At 48.5% G+C, this 19079-nt stretch overlaps 1 protein-coding gene across 1 annotated transcript in view; it reads left to right on the plus strand.

Moving 5' to 3' along the window:
- GSTCD (glutathione S-transferase C-terminal domain containing) overlaps positions 1-19079 on the plus strand; it is a 39909-nt gene that overhangs the window by 15445 nt on the left and 5385 nt on the right. Inside the window, exons 4-11 of the mRNA XM_078865127.1 lie at positions 761-875; positions 1925-2094; positions 2908-3102; positions 4242-4571; positions 5262-5355; positions 16647-16762; positions 17873-17917; positions 18617-18745. Coding sequence (XP_078721253.1) covers positions 761-875; positions 1925-2094; positions 2908-3102; positions 4242-4571; positions 5262-5355; positions 16647-16762; positions 17873-17917; positions 18617-18745 — 1194 coding nt within the window. The remainder of the gene's footprint in view (positions 1-760; positions 876-1924; positions 2095-2907; positions 3103-4241; positions 4572-5261; positions 5356-16646; positions 16763-17872; positions 17918-18616; positions 18746-19079) is intronic.

Below are 19079 nucleotides of genomic sequence, written 5' to 3' on the forward strand. Positions count from 1 at the left end.
GTTGGTGCTTCCAAGAGTTTTCATTGCACCTGCTCAGTGGGAATTTTTACAGCTGCTCCCAAGGGCCAATGGTGGACCGATGCTTATCCTGAAATTGCTCCCCGTCCACTTATTGTGTCCTCAAGCTGTGTCTCCTTTAAACAGGAAGGAGATATAGCTGAGGTCATCTCCCGATAAGTGGCGTAGCGGTGTATAATGAGTTGTAAACGTCGAGCCTTTGGGATGTGCTCAAAGCGCCCGTTTGGTCGGGAAACTGAGAACTGCAAATCCCGCGTCATCTCCAGAGAAACATGAATTATCGTTGATTTACATTGTCCAAAATACTCGCGTAAAATGTTATTGAGGACAACATTTCACCACCGCGCTGGCTTTTGCTGCACTGGTGGGCATACCATGGACATTGCTGGTTTTACTTCCACGCTTAAACGAATTCCACGTCAAGCACAGCCAAAGGGGTAAAACCAGTCCTGGTAAATGAGCGATGGGTGGTGCTCGTCACCAGGGTACGCGAAGTGTGGGTTCGTTGCCAAACTTACGAGCGACCAACTAATTACAAAGTAAACATTTCAGCGATAGTTCAAATACATTGCCTGGCTTGACAACAACAGCAACAATGATAATATATTAAAAATAATTATTGTTTATTATTTGTACAGGCATGCCTGTTTACAATAGGGTCGTGCTTGGGGTTGCCGGGTCAGCTGCTGAGTGTTTTTGACTTTGCCCTCCCCCGTGCTGCCGTGACGTCGCGTGGGATCAGGTGAGCCAGTGGACTCGTCTCTGCGAGGTCACCTTCCCAGCCGCCGTGCAGTCGCTCGTGGACGCCGTGCGGAGCGGTCTGCAGCCGCCGTGTCGCCGGTCGTCTCTCCCGCAAGGTGCCCCCCCCTCCCCGCCCTCCCGCACGGCTGTGAAGCGATGCGACGCCCACCAGCAGTGGCTCTCAAAGCCCTTTGTGGAGTCCCACGCGTAGCGAGCATGGGACGGCACTGCTCTCCCGTTTCCACTCTTGAACCGGGACGTTCCACATTCGTTTTGGTTTGTTGTCTTCCCCCCCCGCCCCACGTCCACGTCACGAGACGAATTAGAATCCATTCGAATGTCTCGCAGAGCAGTGCAACGCATCATCGAGGTTTTTTGAGTTGGATCACCGCCCGACACAGCCAATTAGTAAGGTTTATCATGTAAACAGAACATGGCAATTCGTTACTAGTACAGCACTCACCGGTGTGTTTGGCTTTTGCCTGATGCTGCTGGTTGTAATTACTGGTGAAACGTCATACTAGAAATATGAATGCTATGGGTTTACTCTCCAACACACCGGTGTGCTGTGCTAATAACAATCTGGCATCTTCTTGGTTCTTTCGGTAAAGTCACGTAGAAGGGAAGTAATAAAATTATAAAAATAAAACATAATAAAATGATTCTCACGACGTTTTGGCCACAACACAAGCAGCTGTCCTCTGGTGAAGAAACAGGTCTGTCGAGAAGACAGCATCTGAAAGAACCAAGAAGATGAATCCCTGCAGTCACGAAAGCTTTAAATCGAAATAAAACAAACTGGCATGTTTGGTTTACGTGACAAACCTCTTATGGATAACATTGGTAGCGAAAGCCGATTGCATTGCAACCCTTCATCTTAGAGAATTCTCCACAGAAGCAGATATCTGCTCGAAGCTACCTTTGAGATCCGATCAAAAGACAACTGCCACACACAGGAGAAGGGTGAACCTTCACACTCGATCTGCATATGGGATTAATGTTTTTTTGCAAAACATTCAATCTGATATTTTCATTTTGAGACCTGGAATTTAGCCAAATGAAATGCAGACACAAATTTAATGTCATGTATATTTTCTGTGTCTTGCATGTCATCGAGCCGTGTGTATATATATATATCCCCATCCTATCCTGACCACCGTTTTAGAGGCGCTTGAGCTGGAGCGTCGGCTGGGTGAGCCTGTCCGTGTGCACAACGACGACAAATTACGGCGCGTTAAGCTGCGGGGACGGCAGCAGAAGCAGCAGCAGCAGCAGCGGGAGCAGCAGCAGCAGCAGGAGCCGCAGGAGCCGGCCATGTGTGGTGATGCGAGCCAGGTAGAACATACGATGCACTGAGAAACCGCACTGAATTTCTCTAGCACGTGGACGGACGAATTGTAACACCAATGCCTCGTTTTCACAGCCGTTTGGAAGCATGCTGGCACAATGCTTGCACTGTGCTGGGCCAGAGAAATTGCGTAGAGCCCAAACCCACCTCATGGAATCCAGACCCAGAGTCCTGAACTCGCTTCTTGATCGGAGCGATACGACTTGACCTTGGTCGACCTTGCAAATCGTGACAGCCTCATGGCTTCCGGAGCGTGAGCACTGATGGCGTGGGCCCTTGTGCTGGTCCTGGGCCAGTGCTGGGTCACTCCTAGTCCAGTACACAGGGGTCATTGAGAGTGACCGGCACCACTTTGTGGGAAGCCAACAAAGATCGTCGTAGTGGATGGACTCGCATCTGTCATATTAATGTGGAAATGTACACTGCTTAATAAAGGCCTCCAATGAGCATTTCCCAATGTTAATAGGGAGTCAAATTTACTTGCAGGTGTCAAAGTGAAAAGTGTTTACCCATGTTTCTCTATTTTTTTGGCCCATGTTGATCTGTGTTAAAGATAATATAAGCGGAACTCCATTCTGTATCTACACATGTAAATACAAAATGTTCTAGCCTATTTGCTTTCCAATCCGATAGCATATTGCAGCATTTGTTTAAGCAATACAATTCTGCACCAGTTAACAATCTTTTGGGTGCTCATCACCAGAGCCAGGCTTGTTAACTTACTTTGCCGGATCACCAGCTGCTATTGGCGAGAGCACTCCTCACAAACGACGTGCTCGCACCGGATTTCTTCTGCCAAGGAGAGCACGGTGGAGCTGGCGGCCGCTCTGGCGCGGTTGGCGTGCGTGGGGAGCGACGCGGGGCCCGGGCGCGAGGCCCCCAGCGTGCGGCGCGTGGTCACGGCCCAGCTGCCCGCGCTGGAGCACGTCTTCGCAGAGGGCCTCTACTTCACCCTCACGGACCTCGTCCTCTTCCCCTGCGTGCACCTCCTCCTGGTGAGTGCTGCCTTCTCCTTCTCAGCGCTTGGCCAGGGTGGAAACGGCCGTAATCGCTGGGGAGTATGCGCAGTTGTGCGGTTGCGTTGTTTTTTGTTCCGTGGCTTTATCTGATAATGCATTTTTGGCCTCAATAAGTGTCGCTAAATTTCAAAGGTGGCCCTTAATTTCTTTTTTCTTTTTTTATAAATACAATACATTTTGCATCATTTAAATGTTTGCGCTACTTTACAAAGACATTTTAAGTCTGAAGCCGAGGCACTGCAAGGCTACCGTGGGCAGGTCATGTGATCGACTGATGCAATCGGTGAACCCGTGCACGCCCCCGGGGCGCCTCGGTTTGTAGCACGCTCGCTCTGATGGTCACAACCTTGTAATCTTTAGCTTTTTGGATGTAATTGTATGTGTGTACGTTGAACTTCATTCGCACCGTACGTAGCCAACCGTGCTTATCAGACGTGCGAGGGAAGGACAACAAACTAAACAAAAAAATCAGTTTTAAAGAAATTAGTTTTCAATGTAGATGATTTAGAAAGGCAATAGCTCCAGTGGCTTCTGTATAAAAATTGTGCAGTGCTCCTGCAAAGAAAGATCCCCCCATGGAGTTTTCTTTATTCTCCGTAGTTTTTTCCTTTTCCCAGCAGCTATTCTGGGAAACCTCAATCTGGCGTCACTGATTCTGGCTTCGAGAGATTTTACTGTGTTTATAACATTTTATTCACAGCATCTATAGTCTTTAAATGTTATAGTAACTGTACCTGTAGTAGCTACATTTCTATAAGGAGTCTCGTGGATTGTAATTCTGGCTTCCTGGATCTTGTCCTGATGATGTATTTTCAAATGAACCGTCACGTCTAATTGATATTCGTTTTTGAGAATTATTTTTCCAAGCTACCGGTGAGTGAAAACAATAACAATTGGCACGCTAAACTCTTGCGCACGTGAAAAGTTTAATTTGTTTGGCCGTGTCGGCTGGTGTAGGGTCTTAACAAAACAAATTTTGGCCAGATCATTACGTGACCGCACCCAAAAAATCTATTACGAATCTCAATTTGGCCGTGTTTGAATTGTACCGCTGCTGTTGGCAGCTGCGCTTTGTCGATGCGTAACGCTCGTCGGTGGCTGTGTCGCGAGCACAGGCCCAGCTCCTCTCCGCTGGCCAGGCCGAGGTCCTGCAGGCGGTGCCGCTCGTCACGGCGTGGTACGGCCGCGTGAGCGCCGTGCCGGCCGTCAGGCAGGCGGCCGCGGGGGTCGGGCTGCAGCCTCTCGACCTGCCCCCAGCGCACGCCACGCCGCGTCCGTCCTCCGCAAGCCCGGGGCCCGCGCGCCCCCTAAACCCCGAGGCCCTGGGTCCCGACAAGGCGGCTCCGGCAGTTGCCTCCGCCGCCGCCGGCAGCAGCCGAACGGCTTCCGCGAGTCTTGACAAGCATTTCAAAGGCGGCCCTCGCCCCACGCTTACAAAACTCAAGGTGCTCCACTTTTAAAATATTGGTAGCTTTTGTGAAATCAATGCTCGGTGGGGTGTGTCTACATGCGGGTTTCTGTTGGCGATCCTCAGCCAGTGGTCGAAATTTCCCACGCAAAAGGCTCTCCGGTGGTACGCGTGTTATTGACTTCATAAGGGACGATGATGATGACTTTGTTGACCCCGCACATGGTTTGAACTCATGGTTTCTATATAATCACCCGCCTGCCCAGCGACCTGCGCTGTATCCAGCTGTTTTGTTTAATGTCTGGCCCTTTAAGTTCACTGCTGGATACAATCCATGATGTGTCAGTCCTGAGGGTTGTTTGATCATATTTTACCACGCTGGTCAGTGTGAATTGGTGAAGGGAAGAGGGGGAGGGGAGGCCCAGGACCGGTTCAGATATCACTCAGCACTGACGTTAGCCACGTCCGGGAGTCAAAAACTCGAGTCGCCGGGTTCATAGCGCAGCGTGCGAACCACCACGCCGCCGCTCCCCTTTCCTTCATGCAGCCAAATATAAATAATACAATTGTGTAAAATACAAATAATACAATTGTGTAAGATATAAATAATACAATTGTGTAAGATATAAATAATACAATTGTGTAAAAACACAATGGCGGTGACTTTGTGACACGTCGCAAGCCACTGGCTGACCGTTGCTTGTGTTTTGATTCTCCGTGCCGTCAGGAAGCGGGCATCGAAGCGTGTCTGGATCCCCACCCTTGCTGTCAAATCACTCTTCCGTGGGGTGACTATCCCGCGGCTGTGAACCCTGAAGAAGGTACCGCTTGTCATCGCCGCCACCACCATCCATTCCCCCTCCATTGACCGATGGAGACCTCTGCTTTTTGACTCCATTGTTCCATGGCAATTGCAGCTGTGGTAAAACTCATCTCCGACATGTGCACGTAGGAGTCATCGTTCCTTAGTTCACCGCCTCTACCCTGGCCCTCCTCTCCGCTTCGTTTCAGCTCTCATCAGTTTAACTCGTCTGTTGCGAACCTCTCGAGTGAAGTTTTCTGCTCTAGCCCATTTGCTGTTTTTTTTAGATAGTGTGAGATCATTGTTTGATTTATTTGTTTTTTTGCTGTTTAAGAAGGAGTGACGCCTCATTTCGCACAATACTTAATTCTATTTTTTATCACGGTTGCTGAGCAAAGGCCCAGAACCCAACATGTGAAGCAGTCCGCAAGAAACAACACCATTGAGCGTGAAATCGGTGTGATTACAAATATTCTTCAGTTGGGCAAGTTGGTCAGAAACCTGGGAAAAGCGACAATGGGAGGGATGTGGTGTGGTTCAACACTTTTTAAGCGATCTTCAGTGGGTTTACACAGATTTGCGAAGCTCCCAATCTCACTGAGCTGCGAGATAGCAACACAGCTGGTGGGTTTGTGAACCCATCTGTGCGGACCTTGGAGCACGATTCCTCCCAATGCCGGGGGTGTTCTCCAGGCACTACAGTTTGTTTGTCTCGCACGCAAAGCCCCTTCTTATCAAGGACTTGAACATTCCAATGCATGGCCATCCTGACAAAGTCTGCATTGTGGAGCTATTATGGATACATAGATGATATTAGTATCATTATAGCTATTCACAGAAGAGCTCACAGTCGGTCTTGCAAATACCTTTCTTTCATCCGACAACTTCAACCCTCCAAAATACATTTTTAAGTAAAAGTGCAACTTTGGTGAGTGGTGATGTCTTTCCGTGAACTGAAACCACCGTTTGCAAAAAAAAGAGATATAATAAAATAATAAAACTGCCCAAGTGGTCGTCTCCGCTGTGGTGGTCCCTCAGAGGCATTCTTTTTGTTTTATCTTCCCCTGAATTACCGCTGAGTGATGGCGGCATCGCAGATGCCTTCTGGCGCTGGAGTGCGCTACTCTCGTTGCTCATCTCACCGCTCCCACCTGGCGCGCTTCTTCAGGTGGCCGTGCCGTGGCTCCAAGCCCTGTTGAGTGCAGCAGTGGAAACCCGTGGCTCTGAACACGACCCAACGATTCGGCATTACCATTTGGTTGTTTCTACTTAACTGTATTTTTTGGAAAATATTAACGAGTCAATCTTCATTTCCGCCTCTTGCAGAATTTTTTTTTTCCGAAGTTGTAATTTTTTTAAATTCCTGGTATTAAGCTTTACTTGCATATTTTGTTGTAACTGTTCTTGCAGTATTATATAATATACATCTAATTAAAAAGGCATCAATTCAAATCAAGAGATTTTTTTTTATTTTAACACTGAAATCAATGATATCTCCCCAGAACAAAACAACATTATAGCCGCCAGATAGCAGATGACTCAAGACCGAGACGAGGTAGACGATTTCGGTGGCTGTGAGGGGCGATGAATCGGACGAATGGAAGACCGATGGGACGTTTTGTCTCAGCTAAGTTTGGGGCGGGCAACATCTAATCCAGCTCCACCCTGCAGAGCGCTGCAACCCGCTGTTAGGGGGATTTAAACTCAGCCCGGGCTGGGAGCATGGCAGGTGGTTGAGCCGACTCGGGGCGTGGATTACGGTCGCTCGCCGGGACATCTCGCTAGTGGAGAAACATCCCCAGGGGCCGGGTGGCAGCCACGGCTGTATCGCCTTACCTCCCTCCCTCCCTCCCTCCCCGCAGCCCTTCCCTTCCGGCTGCTTCGGCTTCACCCAGGTTGCGTTATTGGCACATGATTTAGCTTATCTGAAGAGCGCTCATTCGTTAAATGGGTTTTTTCTGCCGCTCTTTCTCTGCCTCTCCTCGGTTGATTAACCACGACTTGAAACTGGATATGTACCCGTGCCTTGGCTTATACCTCCAGCGCTGCGCTCTGAAAAGAAGTTTGTTTGTTCAAGTGTGATGGGCTCTAACGCCACACCTCTGGGGGCCTAAAAAGGCCATTTCTGCTTGTCTGAACAGAGGTGCTAACACTTTTATCGGGCCTGCGTCGAACGTCACTCAGCAGCAGCGCTACTTGGCCAACAATCGGGCCGAGGTAGCCCCGTGCCTGTGGTCCCAGCTGGTGCCAACGCGTGCGACTCGAGTGCTCGCCGCTTTACCTGCCGCTGCGCCGGTGTCTTGACGCGTCACCCCCCAGACTTCTCCGCCATGTCGTCCTCGGAGGCCTCGGCTCCGTGAATGAGAACAGACGAGGAGTGAGCTCGGGTGGCGAAAGTCGGGTGCTTAGCGAAGGCACGCCGTGTCCGCCCACTCTTCATTAATGTGCCAGCGTGGCCGTCTAGGGCGACTGCGAGTATAATGTTCCATATGCTTGGCAGACGCTAGTTAAAATGTCTTGCAAAATTGTCCGTATTGTTTCGAGGTCACAGGCAGGTCAAAGGTGTCGGGGTATTACATTTGGCTCTATTACTCGTCGGCGCCCAAAGAGGTATTGAATGTGTTATTGCTCGTCAAAGTTGGTTCGCTCGGTAAGAGGAGTCGAGGCGTCGGAGTGACGAGACCTGAGACGTACTGCCAGCAGCGAGAGATTCTATTGTTTGCCCGGGTGGCCATGGCTGCTGGCATCTCGGTGACTGGGGTTTGTGGCAAAACGAGGGCTTGCAAATGATTGCTGTGTTTGGAAACACGGCCTCAAAGAAGCCGTCCGCAGTGCCCTTTTCATCCAACCCTGAGGCCAGATTCAAAGCCCACCGGCTTTGTTTTTGTCTTGGTCACATTTAATCCAACAAGGCAAGACTTATTGCCAGGATTTAGGAGAAACAAAATGTAACATTCCACCCTTGCATCACTTTCAGTGCTCGTCGAGCAGATTTTCAAAGAGCAGCGCAATTACAAATTGTGTGCGCGCTCGTTATCAAATGACACGTGAGTGGGTGAAGACGTTCCGTTTTTCTAAGCAGTGGAACATATTCACAAGATTTGCACGCTATTTTTACATTGCAGAGGACAAACTGTTGCCCCTTGGCTGTTAAAATTAATGAATGGCAGAATGCGGGAGAACACCTCCACACTTTTTTTAAATCTTCCATCACTTTGAACAGATTTACCATTCTGTGAAATGTTACTTGGATAGCGGGGTATGTTCAAAAACGGCGACGATGATGAGAGTGGCAGGTTTGAGTGAACAAAAGTGATCGTGTGCGATTTTGTGGTTTATTTTATTGCCATTGCATGTATGTTTTATTGGTTTGTAACCAACAACTTGTCATTATTAAGTTGTTTTAATTTCTAGAATTGTAACGTATGGCTCTGTTTACGTGTAAGTAAGTGCGTTTACATAAAATCACTGTTCATTTCATGACGAATTTAACGAGGAGGCTCAATTAAGCAGCACGCGATCGTGTTCTTTGCAATGACGTCATGTCTGTATTAACGCACCACGTAGGTTTTTGGGGCTGCGCTGTACAGCAGCCCTCTGATGTGCTGTTTTCTGGTCGTACCACGCTGTTTGCCACAGTGTCCGACGTTCCGTTCCACGTGCTGGGAGCTTCTTCAGGAACTCAGTTGAAGAAGCTCCTAGCAACCTGAAAATGCATCAGCGAGCTCTGTAAAGTTTTTTTTAAATAAATGTATATACTTGTAATAGGACATGACCGTTAAACGTTGCCTCCTTGTGAGGGTTCAGGGAAGCTTAACGTCCGTCTGGAGGTCGCAGTTATCCTGCCGCGCTGGTACTGAGCCAGAGTCGGGGCCCCCGAATGAGCCGACCTTGCGTCTCGAGGCGTTGTGCACCGCAGTGGAAGAATTTGAACTGGCTTAAGATTGTCATGGCCCAGTGCCTAAGATCCAAATTGTTTTGTTTCTTTGGGGTCTCCGTTGCTTACACAGCCCATCACTTGGCTGCCTTTTTGGCCAGTGTGATGAAGAGCAGTGCTCAGGAATTCTACCGTGTCACACTTTCCATTTGAAATACCGTTCAAGGAAAGTAATTTTCTCTCGACAAGCTATATTTACTGTCGGTGCGTTGCAGCAGTTTTCTTGATGACCATCAGCGAAAATGAGATGCTACACTTAAAAAAAAATAGGAGTGTAATGGTTCACCCCTGCGTACAGCAATGAATTTCCACGATTGGATTCTAGAAAAATGTATCTCTTTAACTGTGGTAAATGTAGTGGCTGGTTCTGGTGGCTGGAAAGCGGGTAATGCGAACACATTACATACAACATACGAACAGAAAACCATCTTACACACGCGGTTCAAAGATTGTATCTTATTGAGCTTAAGAATAAATATTGGTCTGTAAATTAATTCACCCATATTTTTCATGTACACATCACTACATCTTTGTGATTTCGGAATTTATTCTGTATAGACTTTTGTAAATGGCATGTTATAAGTGTAAACTATTAGTATTATACATGAATAATCGGGCTCGAAAGCTGTTGTATTGTCCTTTGTCATCCAGACAGTGGCGCGAAATCGCATGCTATATCCACGACGATAGCGTCGTTACGCTCCAAAGGCTGTGGCTCGCACTTGTTAACAGAAATCTACTCGGAGCGAAAGACCCTGTTATGTTTATGTTTTGCCGCTACTTGAAAACGCTGGAGCCATGGCCTGAAAGCATTCTCTTTGTTTTTGCACTTTCGTTTTTTGTGACTTTGAAGTTGACAGCCAATAATTTATAGTCACTTCTCATCGTGACAACAAGAAGCGTCCCTGGATGATGAATAGTCGGAACGTGTGCCGGGCAGTTGCTCAGTTGAGCTGTCACTGCTTTCCCCAACGGTCCTACTTAACTTTTAAATTATAGGAGCTCCAAGTTGAAATTACTACAGTTCAGTTCAAGGGCCTTGCGCGATAACTTAAACACACCAATAATGAATACTGACGTTTTTGTAGAATATACGATCCAATTATAAGCAGTGGATAGAAATCATCAGATCGTGTGCGTGCCAGAGTATGTAGTTGTGAATTCACTTTGACGAACAGCACACTGCAGCCCTGCAATTTGTGTCGCCACTTCTGGCAGAAGGGCCTCCACTCGAGGGAGCTCTGCAGAGTCCCTCCTGTGGGGAGGGTATCTTGGCCTACTCTTTCTGCGCAGACCAGACATCCTGGAGGAGGTGGGAGTGCCCACACTCCACCAAACGGGAGCTGCCGATCGACTGACCGTGCCGTACCCATTTATACTCCGTCGCTGGACAAAGGCAGGAGGGATTTAAGAAACTTGACAATTGTTTTGCTGTGTCAGGAGATCGAGCCCGCTGCCTCTGGATTCCAAGTCCAGGGTACTCCCCGTTACACCGCACCAGAATCCCTCGAAGGGTATGAATACTCTTTGTTATTCCAGACGTGGTGCTCTTAAGTGCCCATTATAAATGGGCTTTCATTCGATCTCCATGGGATGCATACGGCGTGGAGGGCGCGATGAGAACGTTCACATCCGGGGAGAAACCTCATGTGCCATTCCCAGCAGATTGGGTTCCCTTTGAGAGCCTGATGCGTTTTCCAGGCACAGAAGTCTGCCCATGGAATACATCAAACATTAAATCACACCGGCGTCTCAAGAGACGACTGAGAAGCTCGCCACCTCTGTGGGTTATTTTTCATGTCTTTGGTGCCTTTGGGTTATGTGGCTGCGATGGCATTTCTTGTGAAGATTGGCCAAATGTTTGTACCACACTCACAGCACCGACATTTGCCACAGGCACCCATGACTGATCAAAGCAATTTCCTCACTGAACTTGATATTTTACACTTATCAAACTGCTAATTGTTAATGGAATTTAAAACACCATGGTCTATGCAGGTATAATTTTAAGTGGCATTCTGAATTAAATTTCACTGATGTGTGAAGCCTTGGCAGCATAAATAAAATCATAAAATATTTCAGCCTTTGGTCAATATACTGCTGGGTGAAGGCCTTCGGATTCAATACCTGTCTTGGGGGTTGTTTTGACCATACTTCACCACGTTGTTTAGTGCAGGTCGATCAATGCTACCAAATACATCGCAGGAATATCCAAATCCAGACAAACCTCCTGCAGAAGAAATTGTAAAAACAACAACACAGTGGGCTCTGTTTGAGTTGGCAGTGTGTATCAGATAAATGTATCTGAATGTGCAACAAGCGTTATACATTCTGCTGCTGTGCAAATCTCCAATATGCGTGCCGGACCTTAGCATACTTTGGAAGTTTAATTTGTAAATGCAGCACGCTTAAAGGAAATACATTTTTGCATAAATAAAAAAAACCTCATAACGTTTATAAAAAAAATTGATTGTGGTCAAACAAACCCCTATCACTCGCACAGCATGGTGAGGTCATCCTCCAGCAGTGGATTTACGAAATCGCGGTACGTGTGCAATTATATCTGGATGGAAACGTAGGCGGTGAATGAAACTGCAACCCTTTGCATTTTTGTTTTGTTTTAAAGACTCCGTTGGTTCAGGCCCGCGCTTGGTAAACACTCCGGATGAAATGTTACCACGTCAGGTTTGGTGTACGGCTGTACCAGGAGCCAAGCAGCCCCCCTCATTGGAAGTTCCTCTGGGTTCCTGCCAAACTCCGCTACGATCTGGCACCCCGGCGGCACGCGCTCCGCAGTCTTGACACATTCTCGGTAGCGGATCAGTGAACGGCGGATCGCGCAGTTGCTGCTACGCTGTTGCTTTCGTTGCCATTCGGCTGAGCGCTGGGACTCTTGCGGTGCTCAGTTTGTGCGGTTATTAAACTCGTATCGATTTTGTTTCTTCCACCGCTGCACGTTGATAGCTCTCGGCCACTTCTCAGCTGTTCCCCGGAGATAGTGCACGCCGCTTGCAACGGGGACGGCTGATGGGGCCCTCCCCCCGCCTCTCGCCGTGGCACGATGGATCGTAACTCCCACGTTCACCGAAAAATACGACGTGGATCTCGGCCGCTGACGTAGCCGGTGGGTTAGCCAGGCGGGCTGGCTGACACACACGTGACGTGGCTCGCTCGCCCAGGCTGCTTAGAAATGTGTGGAGCTCTGAGCTGCGTGTTTGGATAACCCAGAAGATAACCGGAGGCAAAACTCATCACAGTTTGTCAATGTCAGCCTGTAGCTTAGTAGAGATGCATGCGGTGACACGTATTCCAGGGGTGTCATTGTAGTGGGTAGACTCTTCACTTTGTGTGTGTTGTGTATTTCTTGCAAACACAGTGCTGTTATGATCTGTGGTTGCTTTACTTAAAAATAAAAAAATTCAATTGTGTTGTTGGCATCATGGCTTGGGATGAAGAAGCAGTTTGGGTAACTCACAGCAGGGGCCTATATGTTAGAGAATGGCTACAGAAGAGATTCTTAACCTCCAAATGACATGCAAAACCAGATTTTAATGTTTTGACAGTTTTTTTGTGTACAGTGATTGGTGACTTAATTGAGACCATCAACTCATGGCCCGGATGTGAACCCAGGTCTTGGAGGTACCGGCTCAACGCTCCGAGTGCTGAGCCACCAAGCCACTTCGGGATCTGTAGACACTTTAAAACAATAAAGGTATAGTTTAGCTTGCAATTCTGATAGGAAAACCACCACAATACAGTATTATTTAAATTTTTCTATCTAAGGTTCCTACAAAAACCAGACCACGGCATTAGTTGAATGTCAAAAATGTGGATTTGGCTGCGAGTATGCGATAGCAGATTATATATGGTATTTATGTAATGGCTATGCATCATCTCGCGGTGTGGTCCCACTGACCGCTGTCTGACATTCATGGGTCTCACAATGAAGGCCCTCTTCGTAGCTGCCTGGACGTGAGATCATGGACGGGTGGAGGTGAGGGGTTCCAGAGGCGACTCGTCACCTTGCCTCCTGACCTACACGGGGCTAGGGCCTGTGACAGGTAAATCCTGTTCGGATTATCTCTGGCTCCAGTTCTGTGGCCTAATCCAGCACAAGAGACAGCTGCCCGTCCGACTTTCACTCATTTGGCCGTTTGTGTGCGCACTCGTGGGGGTTTGTCCCCCCCCCCCCCTCGTCGTCCAGAGAATCCCCCATAGGTGCACTTGAGAGAGATGGCTCCCTCGTGTCTTGTCCATGCGGTCAGCGACTTCAAGTGAATTCTCGAGGGCTTCTCCATTTCTCTTTATTTAATTATTTTCTTTAAAAGCCACCCTCCCTCACCCCACGACCACGCTAACCATTTGTTATTGTCACGTCCAGAGGTGTTCCCCCGATGCTTTCCAGTAAGTAAGAAACGCACGAGCGAGGCCGCGTCATTACCCTTGCCATTCACGTCGGCAGTGATAGCGTTGAAGCGAGCGTGGGGCCGAGCGAGGTGGCTGCGTGTCGTGTTGTCGGCCCCCGTAGCAGGGCGAGGTGTACGGCGGCTGCAGCGTGACCCGAGCCTTGCTAGCGCTGTCTGCTGGTGGTGCGCTTGTGCTCCAGGGCCACCTTCTCCGTCTTGCTGCCCGCCAGCTGCGTGTGCTCGAGTGTGCTTCAGGAGTCAAAGTGTCTTCCCCCAGTCGCGTCTCGCGTCAGTGCTCATCTCCATTTAAGGCTCAGTGGCCGCTTGCATCAAATACCTTTCGTGGTTTTTTCCCCTGTCTTAGCTTATACTGATTTAAATGGCAAATAAGTAAAATTCTGCTTTCGGCACTTATGCAACTGGCTTGTATGCATGTACGTATGCTCTTAGAACTTGTTTTGCATGGCACGTAGCCAACTGTGCTAATCGGAGGTGAGGCTTGCCAAACCTTTTGTGAAAATTCCACATTCTTCTGGCAGGGCTCAGTTTTTGCCATATAATCGACAATGTAGACTTCCTTCAAAGTGTCACTCGATTTATTGACCCTGAAAGGATAATCGGCTGAGTTAACCCTGCAGATGATCGAATTAAAAAACATCGTAGCACAGAGTTATTTGCCCTAAGGATTAAGAGTAACTTCAGACGTCGTGACAACAATTCTACGCTCATTCTCACTCTCATTCCCACGTTGTAATGTGATTTACGTGGAGAATGTAATTACAGTTTTGTTTGGCGCCCACAGTGCCACAGAGTGCAGTGCAAGAACACAAGACACTGCAATGCCAAAAGACACAATGCCCTATAAGGTAATTCAATTGCTGGCTCAAAGGCATTAGGGACCAGCTTGCCTGTTTGTGAGGTCCCACGGTTGTGCCGGGGGAACGGGGGGCAGGGAGGGCAATGTGTGAAATCCGCCCTGGGGATTCTCTAGGAGGTTGTGTTGCAGTTGTTGGGGATTAGTGGAGGGGAGACGTGCCTACACGATGCAGGGGCACTCGTGTTTGGGGCATCGGGTGTGCGGTGGACAACACGGCGGGGGGGGGAGGCGCTAGGTGGGGAACGGAACTGAAGTGTGGATGTGCAGGGGCCGGAAGGGGAATTAAGGATGCGGGTGGGATATGGCACGCTGAGCGACATGGGCAGTATGTTGTGAAAACGTGTGAACTGAAGATGACTATGTTGGGAGGCTACGGGGCAGAGAGAGCGTTGGAGAGAGGCGGCTGTGAGCGTGGCACTGAGACACGGTGTGAGCGCGTGTGTGGGTAGGAACTGGAATGGGCATATGTGGTGGTGGGGGGCGCAGTGGGGAGGAGCAGTGGTGGGGGGGGGGCAGTGGTGGGGGGGGAGCAGTACATTTGAATTGCGGCTGTTTTGGTTTGGACTGTGACACCGTTTAATCTTGAGCGCTGAAGCCGAACACCTGTGTGTGACCTTGAGGTCCCTGATCCCAGGGCTGATCCCCACCCAGCGAGCGCTTCATGCCTGGATTACGTCCCCTTCCGTGGCGAACCGCTCGCCGCGCTGAGCCGCAGAGGTGCGGCGCTGAGCCGCAGAGGTGCGGCGTGACCCCAACGCGGCTCTCGCTCTCGCTTTTCGTTCACGCTTCCTCTGTTGTCTTCCCTTCTCGTTAAAGCTTCCCAGCGAAGGTTGAAATGCGTTGGCGCTGCCGGTCTCTGTAACTCTCACGAGGGTGATTACATAGAAATCGAATGTTTGTGTCGAGTTGTGCAAGGGACAACTTGCCAAATTTATCAAAGTGAGGCTAAAATCTTTGGTGATAAGCGATAATAGATAAGGCTTTACCAATTAAGGCGATGATGTCACACTCTTCCCGACGATGTCACACGTTTTATGCCTTTTGACGTCATCTTGTTGCGTGACTTGGAAGGTAATGTTATTGTCACTAATACAATACATGTCGGGACAAACGCACGTGGGAAGGCATGACAAATCTTGTTGGTGATGCAGGATTCATCTTCCTCGTTCGGTACGCCTTTGACTGTTTTGGGATTTTCTGAATATCATTGATGATTTTTACTGCACCTGGGGCACTTCGTGTTGAAGATTGCAACTGTTTGAATCTGACCAAAGGAAAATCACGATATATCAATGGAGCATATAAGGTAGTCACTAATACTGAGTAATCTGTCGGAGGTGTGGGGGAAGGACAACAAACTAAACACAAAAATCAGTTGTAAAGAATTGAGTTTTCAATCTAGATGATGATTTAAAGTTGCATAGCTTCAGTGGCTTCCAAATATCGGAAGGAAGAGCGATCCAGACGGCCGCAGAACCGCATCTGAAAGTGCAGCGATCCAGTGTCCGTCTTTGTTCGATGCAGTACATATGTCAGATGTCATGCTGTTTAGAAACGTACCTTGTCTCATGTCCTCATGAATGAATTTGCCAAGAGAGTGAGAGACCAGCTCGCAGAGCAAGACGTGGCTTAGCAGCCTCGACCAGGGGGTGGAGTGCCATCAGCGCAGTGGCCGTAGTGGAACGCTACGCAATGAATCAATCGCCCCACAGCGATTCTGTGAATTGTCACGTGAATTGGTTGTCCTAATTGTACCATCTCGTGTTGAATGTTGAGGCTGCACGTACTGTGGTTGCGTGTTCAGGTTGTACATATTGAGGCTTTGTATGTTGAAGCACCGTGTTGAGCTTGGAGGCTGTGACGTGTGGCTGTGCGGCTGTGTTTGTTGAGATCATGTTGAGGCCTTGTGCATTAAGGCTGTGTTGAGGCTACCTGTGTTGAGGCTACCTGTGTTGAGGCTACCTGTGTTGAGGCTACCTGTGTTGAGGCCTCCTGTGCTGAGGCCTCCTGTGCTGAGGCTGCCTGCCTGTGTTGGTTCTGGGACGGCACGCGTGAAGTCCGCGCGTTGCCTGGCGCGGTGCGGCGAGCAGGAGAGCTGTCCGAGGCGAGGGCCCTGCGGAAACGGCAGCAGCTGGAGAACCTCGTGGGCTGCGTTCGCTCCCTGGCCCAGCCGGCGCACGTCATCGTCGACTTCTGCAGCGGAGGGGTGAGCCGGGAGCCCCGAGGAGGCCACTGAATGGAATTATGTTATTCAGTGATTACTATTAAATCATTATTACTTATTATAATAATAACAACATATATCTTTGCCCTCTGATGTGTTTTCGGGTAGTGCCGTGTATTGTTCAGTATGATGTCTGATGTTTCATTCATCGTGTTGGAAGCTTCTTCAGGAACTGAACAGATTTCTATTCCTGACACAGCACGGTGGGTTCCAGCAGACAGCCCCGATGGGACCCCGGGACCTCCCTTTTATGCCCCCCCCTCCCCCAGCGTGGCCTGGCTCCGCCCTCGGCCACGCCCCCTTCTGGAACTCACCAGAAGATTCTGGGCCCTACATCACGTGTCCCTTCTGTCACCTTTGGCCCACATCCTTACCCTGTCCCGTCACGTGCCCTTGCCAGCCAATCGGGCTGCTACGTCCTCAGATGCCCCTTCTCTGCCAGCCACCAGAACCATGCCCCCTAGGGACCTCTTCCATGACATCTTGCGCTCTGCTGGCAGAGAGGGCTACTACACACGCAACTCCTCTCTCTCTGTCGGCAGATGGCGCGAGGCGCCGTAGTGACCCATTATATGTCACTACACTTGTGATAAACATTTCCAAAAATAACAATGTATAACTGTTTTTAAATGATTAATTTAGGCTTGAGGGTAAATCCACGAGTTATTAAGTTACGTCAACATCTCAGGTGCGCCGTTCATCCGCAAATTGGATAAACTGCACGCGGATAATCGAGAGTCGACTGCATTGTGAGATTAACTGAATGCACCTTTCCATACCTGGACAAGCAATTCATAAGAACCTAGATTTGAAGCTTTCGTGACTGTAAGGATTCATACTCTTAGGTTTTTTCGGTAAAGTCACGTAGGTAAAAATAAAAAAAATAGAAATAATAATAGTAGAAATAAAATTAATTTATTTCTACTATTATTATTTCTATTATTTTTTATTTTTTTTATTTTTACCTACGTGACTTTACCGAAAAAACCTAAGAGTATGTCATAAGAACCTCTTCAAGCCTCTCTCCCCTAATCCGAGCGCGGTCTCGTCGCGTGTTTTCTTGTTTCACCGCCACTGTGCGCGGCTTCACAGGGCCACCTTGGGATCGTGCTGGCCTACCTGCTGCCCCAGTGCCAAGTAAGTCACGTGGCTGCGCGTATGGTGTTTCACTCAAGTTATTTTTACTGTTTACTATGATCATGTGCTTAGTCCTCTTGCCTCTGTTTTACAAAACACTCCTTAAAATGGAATTAGCCAAAAACATTCCGATGTCGGATCCGCATGAAAAAAAAAGAGTTATTGAGACTTGGTGAGGCTTTCCGAGATTAATGACATGATTATTGTTATTACAAAGCAAGAGACTTTTGAGACAATAGGTTTGCTTTGCAATTGAAACTTGGAGTAAACTTAAACGATTCAAAAGAGAAATGTCAACAATTTGCACAAACTGTGAAAAACAAGAACAAAGCTTGCAAAAATAAACATTACAGAAGCAAACACATTACTCAAACTGAATATTAACTTTAAACCAAAATGTTAAATTGAATTGACAACAAAGTCTCTGTGTTAGAAAAAAAATGTATGTACTGTATATACTTGTTTATAGAACAAAGTCTTGGTGCTATTCTCTCGGTTGTGGAAGTGCATTTAAACGCACTTTTAATTCTAGATTGAAAACTCATTTGTTTAAAACAGCTTTGTGTTTAGTTTGTTGTCCTTCCCCCGCGTAAGGGGAGAAAGAAGTTCAACATACACACACCGCACCTCTGATTAGCGTGCTTGGCTACATACGGTGCGAAAGAAGTCCAACATGCGCACGCACGCACGCACGTGCAGGTTGTGCTGGTGGAGAATAAGGAGCAGTCGCTGGAGAGGGCCCGGTCTCGGTGCCGGGGCCTGGGCCTCAGCAACGTGTCGCTCTACCAGTGCAATCTCGACTACTACCAGGGCACCTTTGACATCGGGGTGAGCATCACACAAGAGACACAACTGGTCTACATTCATTCGTTTTTGTGCAAGTTTAACAATGTGTAAAAGTGTAACATCGGTTTAAAAATGTAGAGATGCAGTCATTTCTCACGTCACTGCTGGCAGAAGGGCCTCCACTTGGGAGATTTCTAGAGAATCCCTCTCGAGGGTATTTGGCCTTCTCTTCCACTGTAGCCAGATGTCTTGGAAGAGGTGAGTGTAACCACGCGTTGCCAATCGACAAACTGTGGTGTCGACATCCATGCTGCTGGGTGGGAGGATTCTAGAAACACGCTCCAAGGCCATTGGTTCCCCGTGATCCCCTTTCTCT

The sequence above is a fragment of the Lampetra fluviatilis genome, chromosome 19 (assembly GCF_964198595.1).
Source record: "Lampetra fluviatilis chromosome 19, kcLamFluv1.1, whole genome shotgun sequence".
NCBI classification, from domain to species: domain Eukaryota; kingdom Metazoa; phylum Chordata; class Hyperoartia; order Petromyzontiformes; family Petromyzontidae; genus Lampetra; species Lampetra fluviatilis.